Source organism: Phoenix dactylifera, chromosome 3 (genome assembly GCF_051530095.1).
Source record: "Phoenix dactylifera cultivar Ajwa chromosome 3, Ajwa_hap1_PhDact_Kaust_v1.1, whole genome shotgun sequence".
In the NCBI taxonomy this organism is placed as follows: Eukaryota; Viridiplantae; Streptophyta; class Magnoliopsida; order Arecales; family Arecaceae; genus Phoenix; species Phoenix dactylifera.
This window is the reverse complement of record NC_143192.1, coordinates 46,439,341-46,455,921: the sequence shown is the minus strand read 5'-3', so window position 1 is coordinate 46,455,921 and position 16,581 is coordinate 46,439,341. Positions and strand designations below refer to the sequence as shown.

Below are 16,581 nucleotides of genomic sequence, written 5' to 3'. Positions count from 1 at the left end.
ACATATTCTTCTTTATATTCATGAACACCTTGATTGATGCTATGGACTATATATCTTGCTCGTAATTATCCTCAACAGTAACTCCTGGATAGACCTGAAACTCATGTTTGCAAAGCGAACTTTTCTACTCAGAGAAAACCCTAATGAGCTACAAAGGGGTCCTTCTATGCTCTAGATGTAATTGGGACAAAACAAAAATGAGTAATACAATAGCAAACTAGTTCTAGTAGTAAAACAACAAGGATAACCATATATAGTAGCTACTGCATTTAGTCTTTTCCGAATCATGAAACCCTATCCTAACTAGACTAACAAACCAAAAGGCTATTTGGAATGGTGATAACATGACAGTGACTGCTACAAGATCAGTCTTAAGAGGAGTAAGATGTGTTCGGAAGTAGGATGTGGCTTACTATTGGATTACAAGAGTTGGTCATGCATCACTGCAAAGGATTAGCTCAGTTAAAGGCCTGTTTATAGGCTTGCCTCAGCCAGGAAATGATTTAAGCTCAAAAAGAGTTTTAAATCTCAATAAACAAGCTGAGCCCGAAAATTAAATGAAAAAAAAAACCCCAATAGAAGCTCAGGTTGGCTAGCTGAAATGCTCAGCTCAGAGTTCATAGCCGAGCTTGAACAGCTTTTGTTAAGATCAGTTCAAGCTCAACTTGAGCTTGATCAAACCTGCTATATATTACATACAACGAGGCAAACCTAAGCACTTACTGCTTGGCTCAGCTCAACTTCTTTGCACCACAACTGACAATTATGGCAATCATCAATTTATGTCATAGAGTGTTAGTTGTATTCCTTGTAGGGTCCACATGTAAGCAAACTCATACAGGATTGCCTGCCTTCAAATTCTTTAGCAACTTTTGCAGTACCTCATGATAAGATGGATCTGCAGCACACCACCAATCTAATGGCGATCATATGATAGTTGTAGTTCTAAATGCTGTAGATTGGATTGTCAGCATCCAACATGGAACAAGTTTTGCTTGTAATTTTGCCTGCGCATGATGGGATAATAAATTTCACTTAAAGATCTAACAGAAAATCTGAAATGATCTAATGCCATATAGGAAGCAAACGCTATACTCCAATTCTCATAAAGTTTCAGAAACCATTGAATCAAATTCATCACTCATCAAGGAAACATAATATGCTAATAAACAAAAGGTTGGAGAGAAGGCATGCTGGTTTGCACTGATCATGGAAGTGCTTTACTTCTACACCTACAAACCTAACAAATTGATCAGACAATCCCATGTCAGCATACTCCTGAGACATGCATTGTCTTGCTCACAATTTGAAAACTTCTTAAAAATGCTGCTTACATGGGATCCACTAATTGAACTCATTCAATGCGGGCACAAGACTCACACGACCTGTCCTCTACTACACTTAGCTTGGGTACAGTTGCATGCAACCATATTAGTATCTCAAAGCAGTAAAGTGGAACTAACAAGCAAGCATGCGGGCATGTTCCATAGAGAAAAGGGAGAGTTCATAGGGAATAGAATACTCAAGGAGATAACATTCCAAGACAAGAAAAAAAGATTCTTCTGAGTGTAATGGCAATTATTAGACAGAATCGAGCATATCACAATGATGGAGGATATCAAGATTCATTGTGAACATCATGCTTAAACTGCACTCACACAATCAGAGTTCTACATAATACAAGGTGAGATCTCAGGAAATAGAATTTCATCCGAAACAGAAGATAGAATCTGCTGCACCCTACATTCAACAAAGAGTATGACAGGTAGAAAATTTAGAATTTGGTAGTGTGCAAGATCGAAAAAGAAAACTTGTTTTCGTACAAAGTATCAGCCAGCTTGCTGCTCCGAACGTTCGCCAGCACGGAAGCCACGAGATGATGTCAACAAAAGACGGTGACTTTCAAGACTACCCCATGGCAGACTTGAGCGAGTCCCCAGCACCCTGAAAGAAGCAATAGGAGAGGGCGAAATCAGCCATAAATATGCCCACGAGCGAGATCACCACTGCGGAGGTCGTGGACTCCCCCACCCCCTTGGCCCCACCGAGGGTCGTGACGCCCCAAGCACAGCTCACAATCGCGATGAGTCCCCCGAACACCTGTGACTTAACCATGGCGCTGATTAAATCCCACGGCCGGAGCGCCTTCCGGGCAGAATCGAGGATGATGTTGATGCTGACGCCGAAGATGGCATCGGCGAGGAGAGCGCTGGAGGCGAGGCCAACGGTGAAGCACATGAGGGTGAGGACGGGGAGGGCGAGGCAGCAGGCGATGACGCGGGGGGTGACGAGGTAGTCGACGGGGTGGGCACCGAGGACACGGAGGGTGTCGGTCTGCTCGGAGACTTGCATGGTGCCGAGCTCCGCGGCGAAGGCGGAGCCGACGCGGCCAGCGATGACGACGGCGGTGACGACGGGGCTGAGCTCGCGTGAGAGGGCAAGGGCGAGGACGCCGCCGACGGAGCGGTGGAGGCCGAGGCGGGTGAACTCGCGGACAAACTGAATGGTGAATGCCATGCCGACGAAAGCGGCGGTGAGGAGGCACACACCGGCGGAGCGCGGGCCGACGCGCTCGAGCTGCTGGAGGGTGTTACGGCGGTGGATGCGGCCGGCGAGGGCGCGGCGGACCACCTGGCCGGCGATCACCAAGGCGGAGAGGCCGCGCCAGAGGGGCCGCGGCGGGGTCCACCGCGAGAACAAGGGCTCGGGTTCGGACTCGGGGGCGTTATTGGTGGTGAGCTCCTCGGGGACGGAAAGGCAGAGGAAATTGAGGCGTTTAGGGTTACAGATCGAGGAGGAGAGATGCCGATGGATAAGGGTAGAGTTTGGTGTTTTTAATTGGGAACGCCATCGCGATCTCTTCTTCTTCGGGTTCAAGGTTGGGCGGAGAGACGGGTTAGGATTTAAGCGAGGAAGAATGGAAGAAGGGGTGAGGAAGGGACGGAGAAGGGAGGATGCCTCCATGGTTGGGGAAGCAGCCGGCAAGCGAATTACCACGGGATTTATGTGGGGAGGTGAAAGAGAGCGCCGTGCCGCCAGCGATTACCAAAGCAATGTTGGATGTTATGTAGTTATTGTAGATAAATTCTTATTCTCATATAATTATTTTATTCCATAAAAATAAAATAATTTATATTAATATAAAAAATATTAAATAATTTTTGTTTATTAATAATTTGAATTGTTGAATGCAATAAATAAATCTACATGGTCTAACATAACAGCTCCAACAAACACACTAAGCATGAAATTTACGAAGCTAAAATTCAAACCTTATTTATTTTTTATGAATAGTTGAGAATCAATTGACACATTACTACGATTTTAGAATCTATATTCAAAGAAGAAAAAAAAAACAACTCGTAGGCCAAGAGTCTCTATGGCATCACATGGCGATTAATGCAGTATTATGAAAACTTCTATTAATATAGAATTCATCAAATTGAGCATGATAGATGGAGAAATAGTGTGGAGGAGTAAAAAAAAAAAGAACAAGGGACATTATCAACACAACAAAATAGTGAGAATTTGCATCTTCATTAATTTTGAAAACTAATTTATTCTCCGGTAGTCTCAATTAATTGGTAAGTATACAATTTTAGAATTCAATTCAGCTTTATTAAATACTATTTGAATGAATAATAATTATTTGTGATCGGTCGGATGAGATGGTTGAGAATTCTCACATATTGGTATTATAGAGTGGTGGAGCACTCTAACGGTTTCGAGATTACCATAAAAAGTTGTTTAGAGAAAAAATAAAAATAGTAGCAGGAGATAGGCCAAAATCTCTGACATAAAAGAAATGAAGTAAGTGGAGATAGGCCAAAATCTCTGACAATAATAAATAGAGATAAAGTATGATACTAAACTTAGCAAAAAAAAGGAAAAAATTTTCTCTCTCTTTCTAAGTTTATTCTCTCATTTGGCGGTAAGAAAATAAAACATAAACAATAAAAAAATTGGAACCAACGGTAGATACGAGGGTAAAAGAAGCCTACGGGGTCCGGGAGAATGGTGAGACGCTGGCGAGTTCCAAAACGAGAGCCTCTCATCCTCTTCTTCTCCTCTCTCTTCAATCGTTCCAAAGCTCCTTCAACCTGCGATTTCGTCGCCTCCATTAGTAAGCACGATCTCTTGCGTTCGCCTTTTTTCCTCTTCTCGGTTTCTGCAGAAATTTGCGACTCCCCCGTCGTTTTTGGTCCCGGATTCGTAAGAATCCGGACGGAATCCTAGATCTCGCGCATTTTGATCCTGTTTCTCTCGGATTTCTCCTGGCGAAATCATAATATCGTAGAAAGAGCGGGAGATCCACGTAGAGCTTTTGCTTGGATCTAGTAGAGGTTTTCTTGGTGGTTTTTGTGACAAAGGAGTCGGAAGATGGATAGATCTAAGGATTTTTGATTTGGAGGGGATCCCTGATCACTCGTTTTCCACCCTTCTTGAGGGACGAGGGGAATTTATTGCAATTCTTGGATTCAATGCCATCTCCTCCGTTCCTGGCCGATGATCAGAAGGATAAGGATTTCTTTGACAAGCTCGATGATGAGTTCAGCATTGCCGGATCTGGTTCCGAGCCTGCCATCATAGCCAGAGCAATCTCAAATGCGAGCATAGGTGAACGATTGGAGGATTCAGAGGATGCCGAATTTGCCACCGGCGAGGAAGATCGGCAAGAAAGTGGGGTCGTGCAGGAACTTTTTGAGGAGGAGAAGACACCAGAGGTCGGATCATCACCACCACTGCCTTCTGCCAATGGGGTAGCCTCGTGTAGTTCGGAGCAGAGTCAGGAGGCAATGATGGGGACCATGGGGTTCAGGTCGCCAGGTTCATCAATGGGAAAGAGCAATACATCAAAGGGGACCAGTGTAAAGGAGGTACAATGGAGTGCATTCAATGTGAATTCGCAACAATTTGATTCCGGTGCATTTGGATCTGGTGCAGATTTCTTCACGGAGAATGCGGACGGGCCTGATAACCAGAAGTCTAGCTTTATGGAAAATTCGGCTGCTGATCTAAGCACATATCCTGAACAGCAAGATGCTCGATATTGTGGCTTGGTTAATTGGCAAGTTGCAGAAGCAAATGACCCTCAGTATTGGGAAGAACTCTACCCCGGATGGAAGTTTGATACAAGTACCAGGGAGTGGTACCAAATAGATGGTTATGATGCCACAACGACTGCACAATCAGAGAATTGCAATGTGGCAAGTGAAAACATGCAAGAGAGTTATCAAGACAAGGTTTTGGAAGCTGACAATGGGAACATTTCTGACCAGGGACCTGAGATATCTTATTTGCAGCAAACTACTCAGTTGGTAACGAGAACTGTAGCTGGGGATTGTTTTAAAGGGGACGTTTCCAGCTGGAAGCAGGTATCACAAGAGAGCACTCAGTACCCACCTAATATGGTGTTTGATCCTCAATATCCAGGGTGGTATTATGACACAAACACCCAGCAATGGCAGACTCTTGAATCATATACTAAAGCCATTCAGAAAACAGCTGCTAATCTTCAGGGTCGCGGCAGTCAAGATTTAAAATCTTCGGATGGCTTTGCTGCAATGAAGAATTCCAGTTTATACAATGAAGTTGGTCAGCATGAGGAAAGTACCACACAGGGCCTGGGCAGCCAGGAAATGGGTGCACGCTGGAATGGTTCTGGGAGTAGTTATGTGCAGCAAAATATGTGGCAGCCTGCACAAGTCAATAAGAGTGTTAAAGGTTTCTCTGGAAATGAACAGACAGATAACTTTTATGGTTCGACAGGCAATGTAGTGAACCACCTGGATCATCAAAAAGGTTATAAGACCTTGGATTCAGGTCATGGTTATGGTAATTGTAATGGGGCAGCTGAATTTCAAAGCTTTATTCCTGCAGAAAAAACATACCAGTTTAATCAGCCAAAGGTGGTGCAAAGCTTGCAAGAACATTTGTCTGACAGCTACTATGGCCATCAAAACTCAATCAACCATGCTCAGCAACCAATTTGGGGCACAAGTGCAACTTACTCTCCATGTTCTTATGCTCTTAAAGAAGGAAGACCATCAGCTGGGCATCCACCGCATGCTCTGGTTACTTTTGGATTTGGTGGAAAACTCGTAGTCATGAAAGATGCCAGCTCTTTAGGCTCAAAATTGGATTATGGCAGCCAGGTGTGGCTCAAAATAGTCATTTTGATTTTGATTCTTGTAGCTGCGCTTTCTTAAGTTTACGTATCTCTGTAGTGTCAACGTCTGTATGATCTACTAATTGTTATGCAACTGACCCTTTTCATTTATTCTGTGAAGGACATTGTCGGGGGAACCATCTCAATTCTTAGCTTGGGGGAAGTTGTGATGGATAAAGCTGATGCCTCAAACACCATGACTGGTTGCTGTCATTATTTCCATTCTTTGTGTCAACAGTCCCTTCCTGGCCCACTTGTTGGTGGGAATGCGGCAGCAAAGGACGTAAATAAATGGATAGATGAGAAACTAGCACAGTGCAAATCTCCCATGATGGATGTCAGAGAAGGAGAACTTTTGAGATTGCTTCTTTCATTGCTGAAAATACTATATCAGCATTATGGAAAACTTCGATCTCCTTTTGGTGCTGACCTATCAGTTGAGGTAAAGCATGAGTAATCTTCATTCTGTGCCTTGTTATATAACTTCCATTAAACTGCAATCTTACTGTATAATGTTCTGTTTATTGCAGTTGTACTCTGATTTTCTTAAATCTATATAATTGCCATTTGAAGCCATTTGTTGTTTTTCTTCATAATTTTGGTAATTGTGGTTCATAATATCTGCTTTTTATCCCTTCCCTGATGGTGGGGCCTGGGAGGGTTTATAAACATACCATCTGCTTTCTAATTTATATAGCATTTTCTTTTCCTGGATTAGTAGTATCGAATACAAGAGTAAATTTTATTTGACATGATGTCTCCATTATCCAAGATGACCTTTCTATGGAGGATCTTATTGCTTTTAAACTTGTAGATAACAAAGTGGGAGTGCTTTGCTTGATAAATTTAGAAAAAATGACACACTACTGTGCTGTCGAACTAGCTTTAGCTTAAGAGGTGGTTTGGGGCTCGGTGATGAATTTTCAAGGAAGCATTGTCAGCGAAGTCTTCTTTAGTGTTTGTAGCTACATAAAACGAGTTTTGATTCTGATGTGGAAATCTGGGTATTCATATTTTTTTGCATGGGGCTGGATGATAACTTTAGCATCTTCAGTAGATAAACAGAAGAAGTCCTGATCAAATCTGTCAGTCATACTTATTGCTTGGTGTAATCTAGATATACAGACTACACCCTTGGACTTGTCTTCTTGCCCGATATCTTGTAAAATAGCTGGAAACATTATTTTAGATTTTCATATCTTTCTGTGCTAGAGCTTGCCAGATGCAGTAGGATATAGCTGTATTGATGCCAGCCCCTAATTGGGACATAGGGGTGTAAATGAGCCAAGCTCAAGCAAGCTAGGTCAGCTTGAGCTCGGCTGGCCCTACTTCAGCTTGATCTTGAACAACCACAGCTTGAGCTTGGTTGTCCTCATCACAAGCTCGGTGAGGCTCAGCTTGAGCTCGGCTCATATTTGGTCAAGCTAGTTCGAGCTTAGCTTAGTCAAGGATGAGGTTAGGCGGAGAAAGGTGAGATAGGGGTGTGGAGAGTAGAAGCCATAGATTGATTTGGTGATTGATTGTCAAGAACTTTGCTTTCAGTTCTTGAATCTTGGCCCTCGGAGATCAGTTGAGATCTTAAGTCTTTCTTCCACTGCCGGATCAAGACATTGAGGCTTGATGCTGGCAAGGAGGAGGAAAAGTGGTGGAGGCCGATCTCCTGCGGAATCTCCATTGTCACCAATAGAATGGAGGCGACTCGGAAGAAGAAATGGGGGTGCAGCAGGTTACTGGGAACTATGGGTGGTAGGGCCGCATCAGCGAGTTTCGAAGGGGGTGAGGCAGCCTTCTGGGAACTATAGTGCTATTGTGGTAAGGAGATGTTGGTGAGTTTAGAAGGAACTTTTGGTATTTCTTCATCCCAGCCACTACATCTTAATCAAGGGCTGAAATATTTATAGACAATTCAACCATTATATATTAATATGATGGCTGAGTTACTGTATTCTTTGGTAATAGTACATTGATTTTTAAAACATTATAAATTTAATAAATATTTCCATGTATTTCAAGCTTTATCGAGCTGAATGCAAGTGAGCTGGGAAAATCTCGAGCTATGGGTCGTTTCAAGTTCAAATCTTTGGGTTTGAGCTCAGATCATTTGATCATCAAGTGTGCCCTTGTCAAGATGAATTTTGAGTTGAACACAATCTGCTATGAACAGCTCGTTTGTTTGCAGCAGCCTACTGGCATAGGGATGATACATGTTACTTGAATTTGCGAGTACATTTTTCTTAGGAGATAGCAAAGCATAAGTTAAAATCAGAAATCATTCTGCCATTTGACATTTGAGTGGCATGTTTGTCATTTCAGGATTGAAAAATTATATTTCATGAATGGGAGAGTCTAAGTGTATCAACAATTTGTCAAAACCACTTTTTCCTTTCATTGCTGACATTTTTCCTTTTATAGGATCCTGAAGGTCCACAGGCTGCAGTATCTAAGCTTTTTGCCTCTGCTAGTAAGAATGGTACTCGCCCGGGACAGAATGGTACCTTCACTACTTGCATGCAAAATGTACCTTCAGAAGCATGGGTTCGGGTATCACTCAATTCATCAAATTTTGTTTATTTAATTTCTTAAAAGAGAATCATATGTTAATATATGTGCTGCTTGTTTTAGACAACTGCTGTTGAGGTGCAGAACCTTCTTGTTTCTGGTAAAAGGAAAGAAGCTCTGCGATGCGCGCAAGCAGGTAAGTTGTGGGGCCCTGCTCTTGTTCTTGCAGCGCAGCTGGGTGGGAAGGTTTGTGCCTCTTCTTCCACTTCTGTAAATCTGACATTGTGATCATTTTATAGTTGTTTTTTCATTTAATAAAGTGGACATTTATCTAAGAGAATTTGTCTTTCTAAAGCGAGCAATCTATTGTTTGGTCAAATAATGCAGTTTTATGTGGATACTGTGAAGCAAATGGCACATTGTCAGTTTGTATCTGGATCACCTCTACGGACATTATGCCTGCTTATTGCTGGGCAACCTGCAGATGTATTTTCTGTGGATAGCTCCACCAACATTAGTTTTCCTGGTGCTGACTCTGCAGCTCAACAGTCTACTAAGGTGATTTATCTTTTGATAATTTCTTTGGTAAAAAAAGATTACTTTCTTTCTTGTTATGCATATGCTACTTGTACTGTTAGAGTAGTGTCTGTATATTATCTGGTATTTGTCTCATGGGAATCTTCAAATTATCTGTTGGGAGGATTGCCTGTAATTGTAAATGATTTTATTTTCCAGTTCAGGTTTTGAGCAATTGCAACCTTATGTTTACTATGCAAATCATGGAAAGAATGCTGACCCATGCCAATTCACCTTTGTGCTTCATCCACTGGCAAACTAGTGAACTCGAACTGGATAACCATTTTGTTTCTAGCAGTAACTTTGGTTTATTGTTAACTTAATTATGAAGTTGATTAAAGTCTCTATAGTTTCAGTTGGTATGCAAGATGAACTCACCTGGCTTCTTCAATGGGATATAGGTACCAGCCAATGGCATGCTTGATGACTGGGAAGAGAATTTAGCAATCATTACTGCAAATAGAACAAAAGATGATGAATTGGTCATAGTTCATCTTGGAGATTGCTTATGGAAGGAGAAAGGAGAGGTTTGTATTAATCTGGTGTCATTATGTGATCTCATTGAAGAAATCTTAATCTGAAGAATTCTTATTACAGTGTGTTCTATTGTCATACAGATAACTGCTGCACACACCTGCTACTTGGTTGCAGAAGCAACCTTAGAGTCATACTCTGATAGTGCAAGAATGTGCCTTATTGGTGCAGATCACTGGAAGTTTCCTCGAACATATGCCAGTCCTGAGGCCATTCAGGTCATACTCAATTGGCCTTCACCTTATCTTTTTCTTATAGATGTTGGAAAATTTATGTATCAGTGCACCATTTGGTCAGAAATGCTAGTTGGGCTATAGTTTAAATTCAACTATTACAGGTTAAGTGCTAGTATATTCATCAGCAAATGTGACACTTGGACCTTTTCGTGCCTCACTTAGTTTATTCTATACTGCAGTGATTCCTATGCTTTCTGTTGTACTTCTCATGATAATAAGGTTAATAGTTGATTGCATGACCTAGTGTTGTGCTTGTTTTGATTGGTGTGATGAAGTTGTCGCATGTAATAATGTGCTTACCAGTCACTAAATATGCAAACTTTCATTGGGAGACAAATTAATGTCATATATAATGCATCGTAGGTATTGGAGAAATCTGGTTACTAATCAGCGATCTATACCGTTGACATCTATATAATATATGTAAAATCGTCAATGAAATAATTTGTATCTAACTCATGCATTTGGCAGTTTGGGCTGATTGAAGACAGAATTTGGCTTTCTTGGCCATCAATTTTGATCAGAATTTCTTCTGTTTAAATTTGCATTCTATGTGATTTATTTTAGTTTGACTCGATTCCTAAAGAATTCCAAACTAGCTTCCAACTTTATCTTCGATATCATCTAATTTTATTTCACTATCAAATAACATATAGCAGGTGACCTCCTTCAACTATTAGTAGTAAGTAGTAACAAGGTTCACCGAACTGGTGTCCGAGGGCATGCCGGCTAGCGACTGGTTTGGCATTGTATGAGTCTGTATTGTGCCATTTTGGGGTGCACCAAAAGAGGGAGAGCCAGAGAGGGAGGGAGAGATGAAGAGGGAGGGGGTGAGAGTGAGGAGAGAGGAAGAGAGAGAGAAAGAGAGAGAGGGAGGAAGAGAGGGAGGAAGTTGGAGGTTTAGAGCAAAACCCTAATCCTAACCCTCGGAGAGAGAGAGAGAGAGAGAGAGAGAGAGAGAGAGGGCTAAGGACAACCATAACCCTAACCCAAAGAGTGAGGGAGGGACTTACCAGGGGGATGCTATTTGACCATTGCGAGCTGCCGGCAAAAGGGGGGCTGGCACTTGAACATCCCGAGCAGGGGGTGGGGGTGGGATTGAACCATTGAGAATGGATGAACCGTGCCGGTCCTCGACTAGTTAGGTTCAGTACGTCCTGGACCGGTCAGTTTGGCAAGGTTTAGTAAACCATGAATAGTAACATCATCTAAGACATATCATGTATATGCAATCATTTCATTCCAACAAACCTTTGGTTGATGAATATCTGATGTTGGCAGAGTCCATAACCTCTGTGAACATATGCAAACAACGTTTTAGTCCATTAGTGCTATAATGTTTTTACTTTTCTGTTTTCATCTGCAATGTATGATCCATCTTATCAATTTCCTATGTTGGGAAAAAAATCACTGCTGCTTATGTTTGTTACCTTGGATTTTTGAACTGATTCAACCTGTCAAATTCCCTTGCAGCGGACAGAATTATATGAGTATTCGAAAGTGCTTGGAAATTCTCAGATCATTTTGCTTCCATTTCAACCGTATAAGCTTGTTTATGCCTACATGCTTGCTGAAGTGGGAAAGGTTTCTGAATCACTAAGGTAGGTGGTAAGTTTGTTTTTTCATTTATGATGTTTGATTTTTCCTTTACAGTTCATGTTAATGCAGGTACTGTCAAGCATCTCTGAAGTTGCTCAAAAATTCCTGTCGTGCTCCTGAAGTAGAAATGTGGAAATCACTATTGTCATCCCTTGAGGAGCGGATACGGGCCTTTCTACAGGTATTGTATTCTGAGCCACCACATATTACCTACACTCATCTCCAGCTGGAGTGCAACCTTTAGTTTCTTCATACTGTTTCTTTTCCAGGGTGGTTACAGCACAAATTTGGCTCCTGCAAAAATTGTTGGTAAATTGTTTACATCTATTGATAGTACGATTCACCGCATCATGGGTGCCCAAACATCGCCTCTGCCTCCAATGCCACAGAATGGAGTATCTGGAAAAGGAAGCTACTCAGTGGCCTCAAAAGTAGCAAACAGTCGATCTACAATGGCCATGTCATCATTAGTTCCATCGGCATCAATAGAGGCCATAAGTGAATGGACAGTTAGCAGCAGTAGGAAGACTATGCCCAGTAGAAGCATTTCTGAGCCGGATTTTAGCAGAAGCTCTAAACAGGTATCTTCTTTCAGCAGTTCAGTGCCATTAGTCTGTTTCCTTCTAAGAAATTATAAATTATGGTTTTTGCATGTTTCTCTTATTATCATGGTTCTTCCCTTCTTGAACAGCATGCTGATTCTTTGCAGATATTCTTGGGTCTTTTGGTTTTCTTCAAACCATATTTTAGTCATTGAAATGTGTATGTTAATTCTTTATGCACATTCCTGGGTCCTTTTGTTTTCTTCAAACCATATTTTAGTCATTGAATATGCGTACATTTTAGAATTTGTTAAAAAAAATCTTCTACCACCTTCATGCAGGATCTATCAAAAGATGTAAGCTCACCTGATTCACGGGGCCAAACATCACTGTCAGGTGGACCATCCCGTTTTGGCCGCTTTGGCTCTCAGCTTCTTCAGAAGACCATGGGGTGGGTGTCTAGATCCCACCCTGATCGCCAGGTACCTTTTTCTTATACGTCTATTTGCATAAATTCAAGTGTTTATTTTATCTAGTTTATGTTTATCGTGCACCTACTGAATATTGTGAATGAAGGCAAAATTGGGTGAAAGAAACAAATTTTATTACGATGAAAAACTCAAGAGATGGGTGGAAGAAGGTGCTGATCCTCCACCTGAAGAAGCTGCCCTACAATCGCCTCCAACTACTGCATCTTTTCATAATGGCCAATCAGATTGCATCACAAACAGCAGATTTAGGAGCCCAACCATAATAGCTAATGGAGGGTCAGAGAAAAAATCCCCCAGTCCCTCAGAACATGGTTCTGGGATTCCACCCATGTCACCCAGCCCAAACCAATTCTCAGTCCGTGGCAGAATGGGGGTCCGATCAAGGTAGATTTCACATTGTTCCTGTCTAGATTCAATCATTTGACTGTTACTTCACAAGCATACCTTTCTAGGGGAAAATAATGATTTATCACCTGTTCTTATTCCTAGATACGTTGATACATTCAACAAGGCTGGGGGGGTCATGACAAACTCATTCCAGTCGCCTTCTACTTCATCCATTAAACCAGTGCTTGGTGCCAAGTTGTTTGTTCCGAGCATGCCTGCAACTTCTGATGAACAGGAAGTTGACAGAGCAGGAGAAAGCATTGAGGAAGCTGCAACCACCGAGGGACCTTCTACATCAATGGCAAAAGAAGCATCATTTGCATCACCATCACCATTGTCCATGCAACGGATTTCAAGCATGGATAATATTGCTCCTTCTGGAAACAAGGGAGCTTTGGCAACATCATGCAATCGTAATAATTTCGTTCCTTCTCATACACGGGCTGCATCATGGGGTGGGGCTTATGGTGACACATTCACTTCTAAAACGACTGAAATGAAGCCTTTGGAAGATGGACGTGGTATGCCATCATCTTTTATCCCCAACAATTCGTCATCTCTTCATTTGGGCGCTTCATCTTTGCAGCTTAATGGTGGAAATCTTGGGGATAACCTCCATGAGGTTCAACTCTAATGTGTAGCTGTCTGATGCTCCATTTTGGTGACGTGTTTACATCTGATCAGCATTTACCCTTAACACTGGTAAGTCAAATGGGTGGCAAAGGAGCTGGGTATATGCATTACCAATTTGGGTTCCTGCACGATGCTTCCATTCTTGCAGGCACCCCTTTACAAGAAAATATGCGGATCCTACCGTACAGATAATTTGTTGATTTATTATGAAACAAGTATTCCAAATTGTTTGAAGGGTTTCACAAATAAATTTTAGAGCAAGCAGGCACAGGCCCTTTCTTCACCATAAATATATTGCTGTAGCTGTCTTTCCATGTTTAGTCAATGAGCACTACCACATCCAAGCCTGTTGTGATACCAGAAACGGGTGGCGTTTGTATTATTCAAAAGACTTGGCGCAAGCAATTTGAACAAATGTTACACAAGATACAGCAGGCTGGCTTGGCAGAATTAGAACGAACTTAAATTTGACTCCTTGGGTGGACAACATCTAAATTATCTTCTTTTTTTTTTATGGGGGAATGCGGTTTGGGGGCCTCTTGGCTTGGCCAAGAAAACTTGAATGTTACATTTTGTTGTTTTTTTGTGTAATCAAATAAATCTATTTTCCTCTGGCAGATTTCTAATGCTTTTCCAAAGTTATCCAATGTTATCTTTATCTCTATTTGGCATTTTGGCTTGTTGGTCATGGTGAAGGATTTTAACTTTCATCATGTAAGCTTGATGATGAATTGACACATGCTGCACTTATTAACAGTTGCGTGGGAATATTAAGCTGCCTAAACTTAGAAACCATTAAAACCTGCAGAGTTGTGCTCGATCTGTTTCCCACTGATCCTATCTTCCATCCAATTTGTGCGTCGAGATCAAGAATGCTTGTGAATCAAGAGACACTATGCCGGTCAATAATTGCTTCATCCATCAGTCTGATCAACTGCAGAATACATGTTGCATACTTCTATTGCCCGAATGTCTTGCAGCAACATCTCATGCAATGCCATTAAATCAAGCATGACGTGTTTGAAGAGAGACTTGGTCTTGTGACTTTGAATCAGGCCAGTGTTGCATATCTTCAAGAGCTTTCTGGCATTTTGTCCTGCTTTATTAGGATATAGCCAATATTGCCTTCGTTAGATATATGCCTACAAGGCTTCATCAGTCGAACTATATAAACAAATAGTTAATTAGATGAATAAGGACTCAATCCCTAATAAATTTATGCTAACCTATTAAATCTAATATTTGCAATTATTACTAGCTAGATTTCAAAATAAATTAAACAATTAGTATCAAAAAATAATTAATTATTCAATTTTTTTTTTTTAAATCATGACTCAACCAAATCTAAACAATTTCGATCAAGATGGAACTATGCTCATGTTCCAAGTGGGTCAAGGTTTTGTCCCATAATCGACCAATTTAAAATTAAAATTGGAAATTCTGGCCATAGCCGACCCTAACTAAAAAAACTCTTAATCCAAACTTGACAAAAGTCGGACCAGATTGTTTCCCTTTTTTTGGATCATATTATTTTTTTTTTGCAACTTTTAATACTTGCATAAAATTCCTTATCGAATGTGATTATTACATACAAACTTTTATGAGTGGCTTAACAAAAGTCTTGTGCTGTCTACCACCAAATAAGTAGATAGCACTACTCATAACTTGAATACATTTTCCTTTTTAGTAAACAAATATGTATATCTGCTTAATCCATTCTTTTATGGAAAAGGCAAAAAAAATGTTTCATTCAAGTCGAAAAGTATTTACCAATAGTGCAAGTAATAAAAAAAATTAATCAAATAAAGGACCAAGATTTTTTGTATTGTCTATCGCGTGCATCATGCTTGTCCTTTCTAGTCAAAACAAACCAATAACACAAGCCATTTAAACATTAATAGATTTAAAACTAATTTATGGTCCGTATGAGGAACCATAAATAATTTTAGCAATCGTATCTCTATATAATTACCACAAAATGGTTCTATGGTTCTTACAGTCATTTGAAACACAAAATAGAAAATAGCTACCTCATATGATTTATAATTATCTTTTAACATGTATTCAATGTCTTTGTAACTATATGTGACAAGAAGTGAAGAACTGATATTAATATGCTCACTAATCCATATGAAAGAAGTCATTCGTAAAATAGATTCTTAAGTAGATAAAAATTAACACTTCTAAACTAATTGCATAAATTATTGATATAGTTGGCATGAATCATGTATGGATTGTGCTAGCCTTAAATGATGCAAATTGCGATGCTTTTTGATGAATAATGGATGGTGTGCTAGATAATGATATAGCTCTTTTTTGTTGGATGTGCATGCATTGTCATAGTTTGGAGTGAGAACATAAAAAAAAAGTTCACCATCACACAAAATGGAAATGACCATTACATTATTTTATCCTAAAAAATATATTTTGCCAAAAGGAAAATGATCAAGCTATTTCTTTCTCAGACACTAGCCAAGCATTCCTTCATTTTAATATTATATATAGTGATAGCATGAAAAAGCCTCGACCTAGAAAGAAAGTTAATGTTTCTATTTTATTAAATACCAATTTTTGAATTTTAAAACATTCTCTAAAAAATTATGTCCATCAAGTTGTCTTTCCACAGGTTTTTTAAGAAAATATTAGTCTCTAGAATTCCAAACAAAATAAAGAAAAATAGATTCTAAAGTTTTCAAGTTGTTCCAAATTGGTTCTTAGTCTCTCCAATTAGCGGACGGCATGAGATTGCCGTTTCAAGTGACAACAACATCCTCTTCCTCTTTTAGCCTATTCCAACATCATTTTGAGATCTGGTGAATAATCTAGATCATTTACATGGCTGCTTTGAGATCTATGCAAGTAGATAAATAATTTTGATCATCCTTTGATCGTCTTGAAATCTATGTTGATGGATG

At 40.4% G+C, this 16,581-nt stretch overlaps 2 protein-coding genes across 2 annotated transcripts; one reads left to right on the top strand and one right to left on the bottom strand.

Annotated features, from left to right (window-relative positions):
* Nucleotides 1-1,624: 1,624 nt before the first annotated feature.
* ABCI14 (trigalactosyldiacylglycerol 1) lies at nucleotides 1,625-3,041 on the bottom strand. The gene has a single exon (XM_088718650.1). It carries the CDS (start codon nucleotides 2,962-2,964, stop codon nucleotides 1,909-1,911), a length of 1,056 nt encoding a protein of 351 aa, XP_088574776.1. The 5' UTR covers nucleotides 2,965-3,041; the 3' UTR covers nucleotides 1,625-1,908.
* Nucleotides 3,042-3,976: 935 nt separating this feature from the next.
* On the top strand, nucleotides 3,977-14,283 carry LOC103705117 (protein transport protein SEC16B homolog). Its single transcript, XM_008788731.6, has 13 exons — nucleotides 3,977-6,155; nucleotides 6,291-6,611; nucleotides 8,582-8,710; nucleotides 8,792-8,914; nucleotides 9,056-9,226; nucleotides 9,646-9,771; nucleotides 9,862-9,996; nucleotides 11,488-11,615; nucleotides 11,683-11,794; nucleotides 11,883-12,194; nucleotides 12,497-12,637; nucleotides 12,732-13,030; nucleotides 13,136-14,283. The coding sequence occupies exons 1-13, from the start codon at nucleotides 4,482-4,484 to the stop codon at nucleotides 13,665-13,667; spliced, it is 4,203 nt and encodes a 1,400-aa protein (XP_008786953.4). The 5' UTR covers nucleotides 3,977-4,481; the 3' UTR covers nucleotides 13,668-14,283.
* Nucleotides 14,284-16,581: the final 2,298 nt, after the last annotated feature.

Excerpts from the sequence above, each read along its gene's own strand:
- LOC103705117 (XM_008788731.6), top strand. The coding sequence starts at position 4,482 with ATGCCATCTCCTCCGTTCCTGGCCGATGATCAGAAGGATAAGGATTTC. Across the intron at positions 6,156-6,290 it reads AATTGGATTATGGCAGCCAG|GACATTGTCGGGGGAACCAT; the intron begins GTGTGGCTCAAA and ends TATTCTGTGAAG. Across the intron at positions 8,711-8,791 it reads CTTCAGAAGCATGGGTTCGG|ACAACTGCTGTTGAGGTGCA; the intron begins GTATCACTCAAT and ends TGCTTGTTTTAG.
- ABCI14 (XM_088718650.1), bottom strand. The coding sequence starts at position 2,964 with ATGGAGGCATCCTCCCTTCTCCGTCCCTTCCTCACCCCTTCTTCCATT.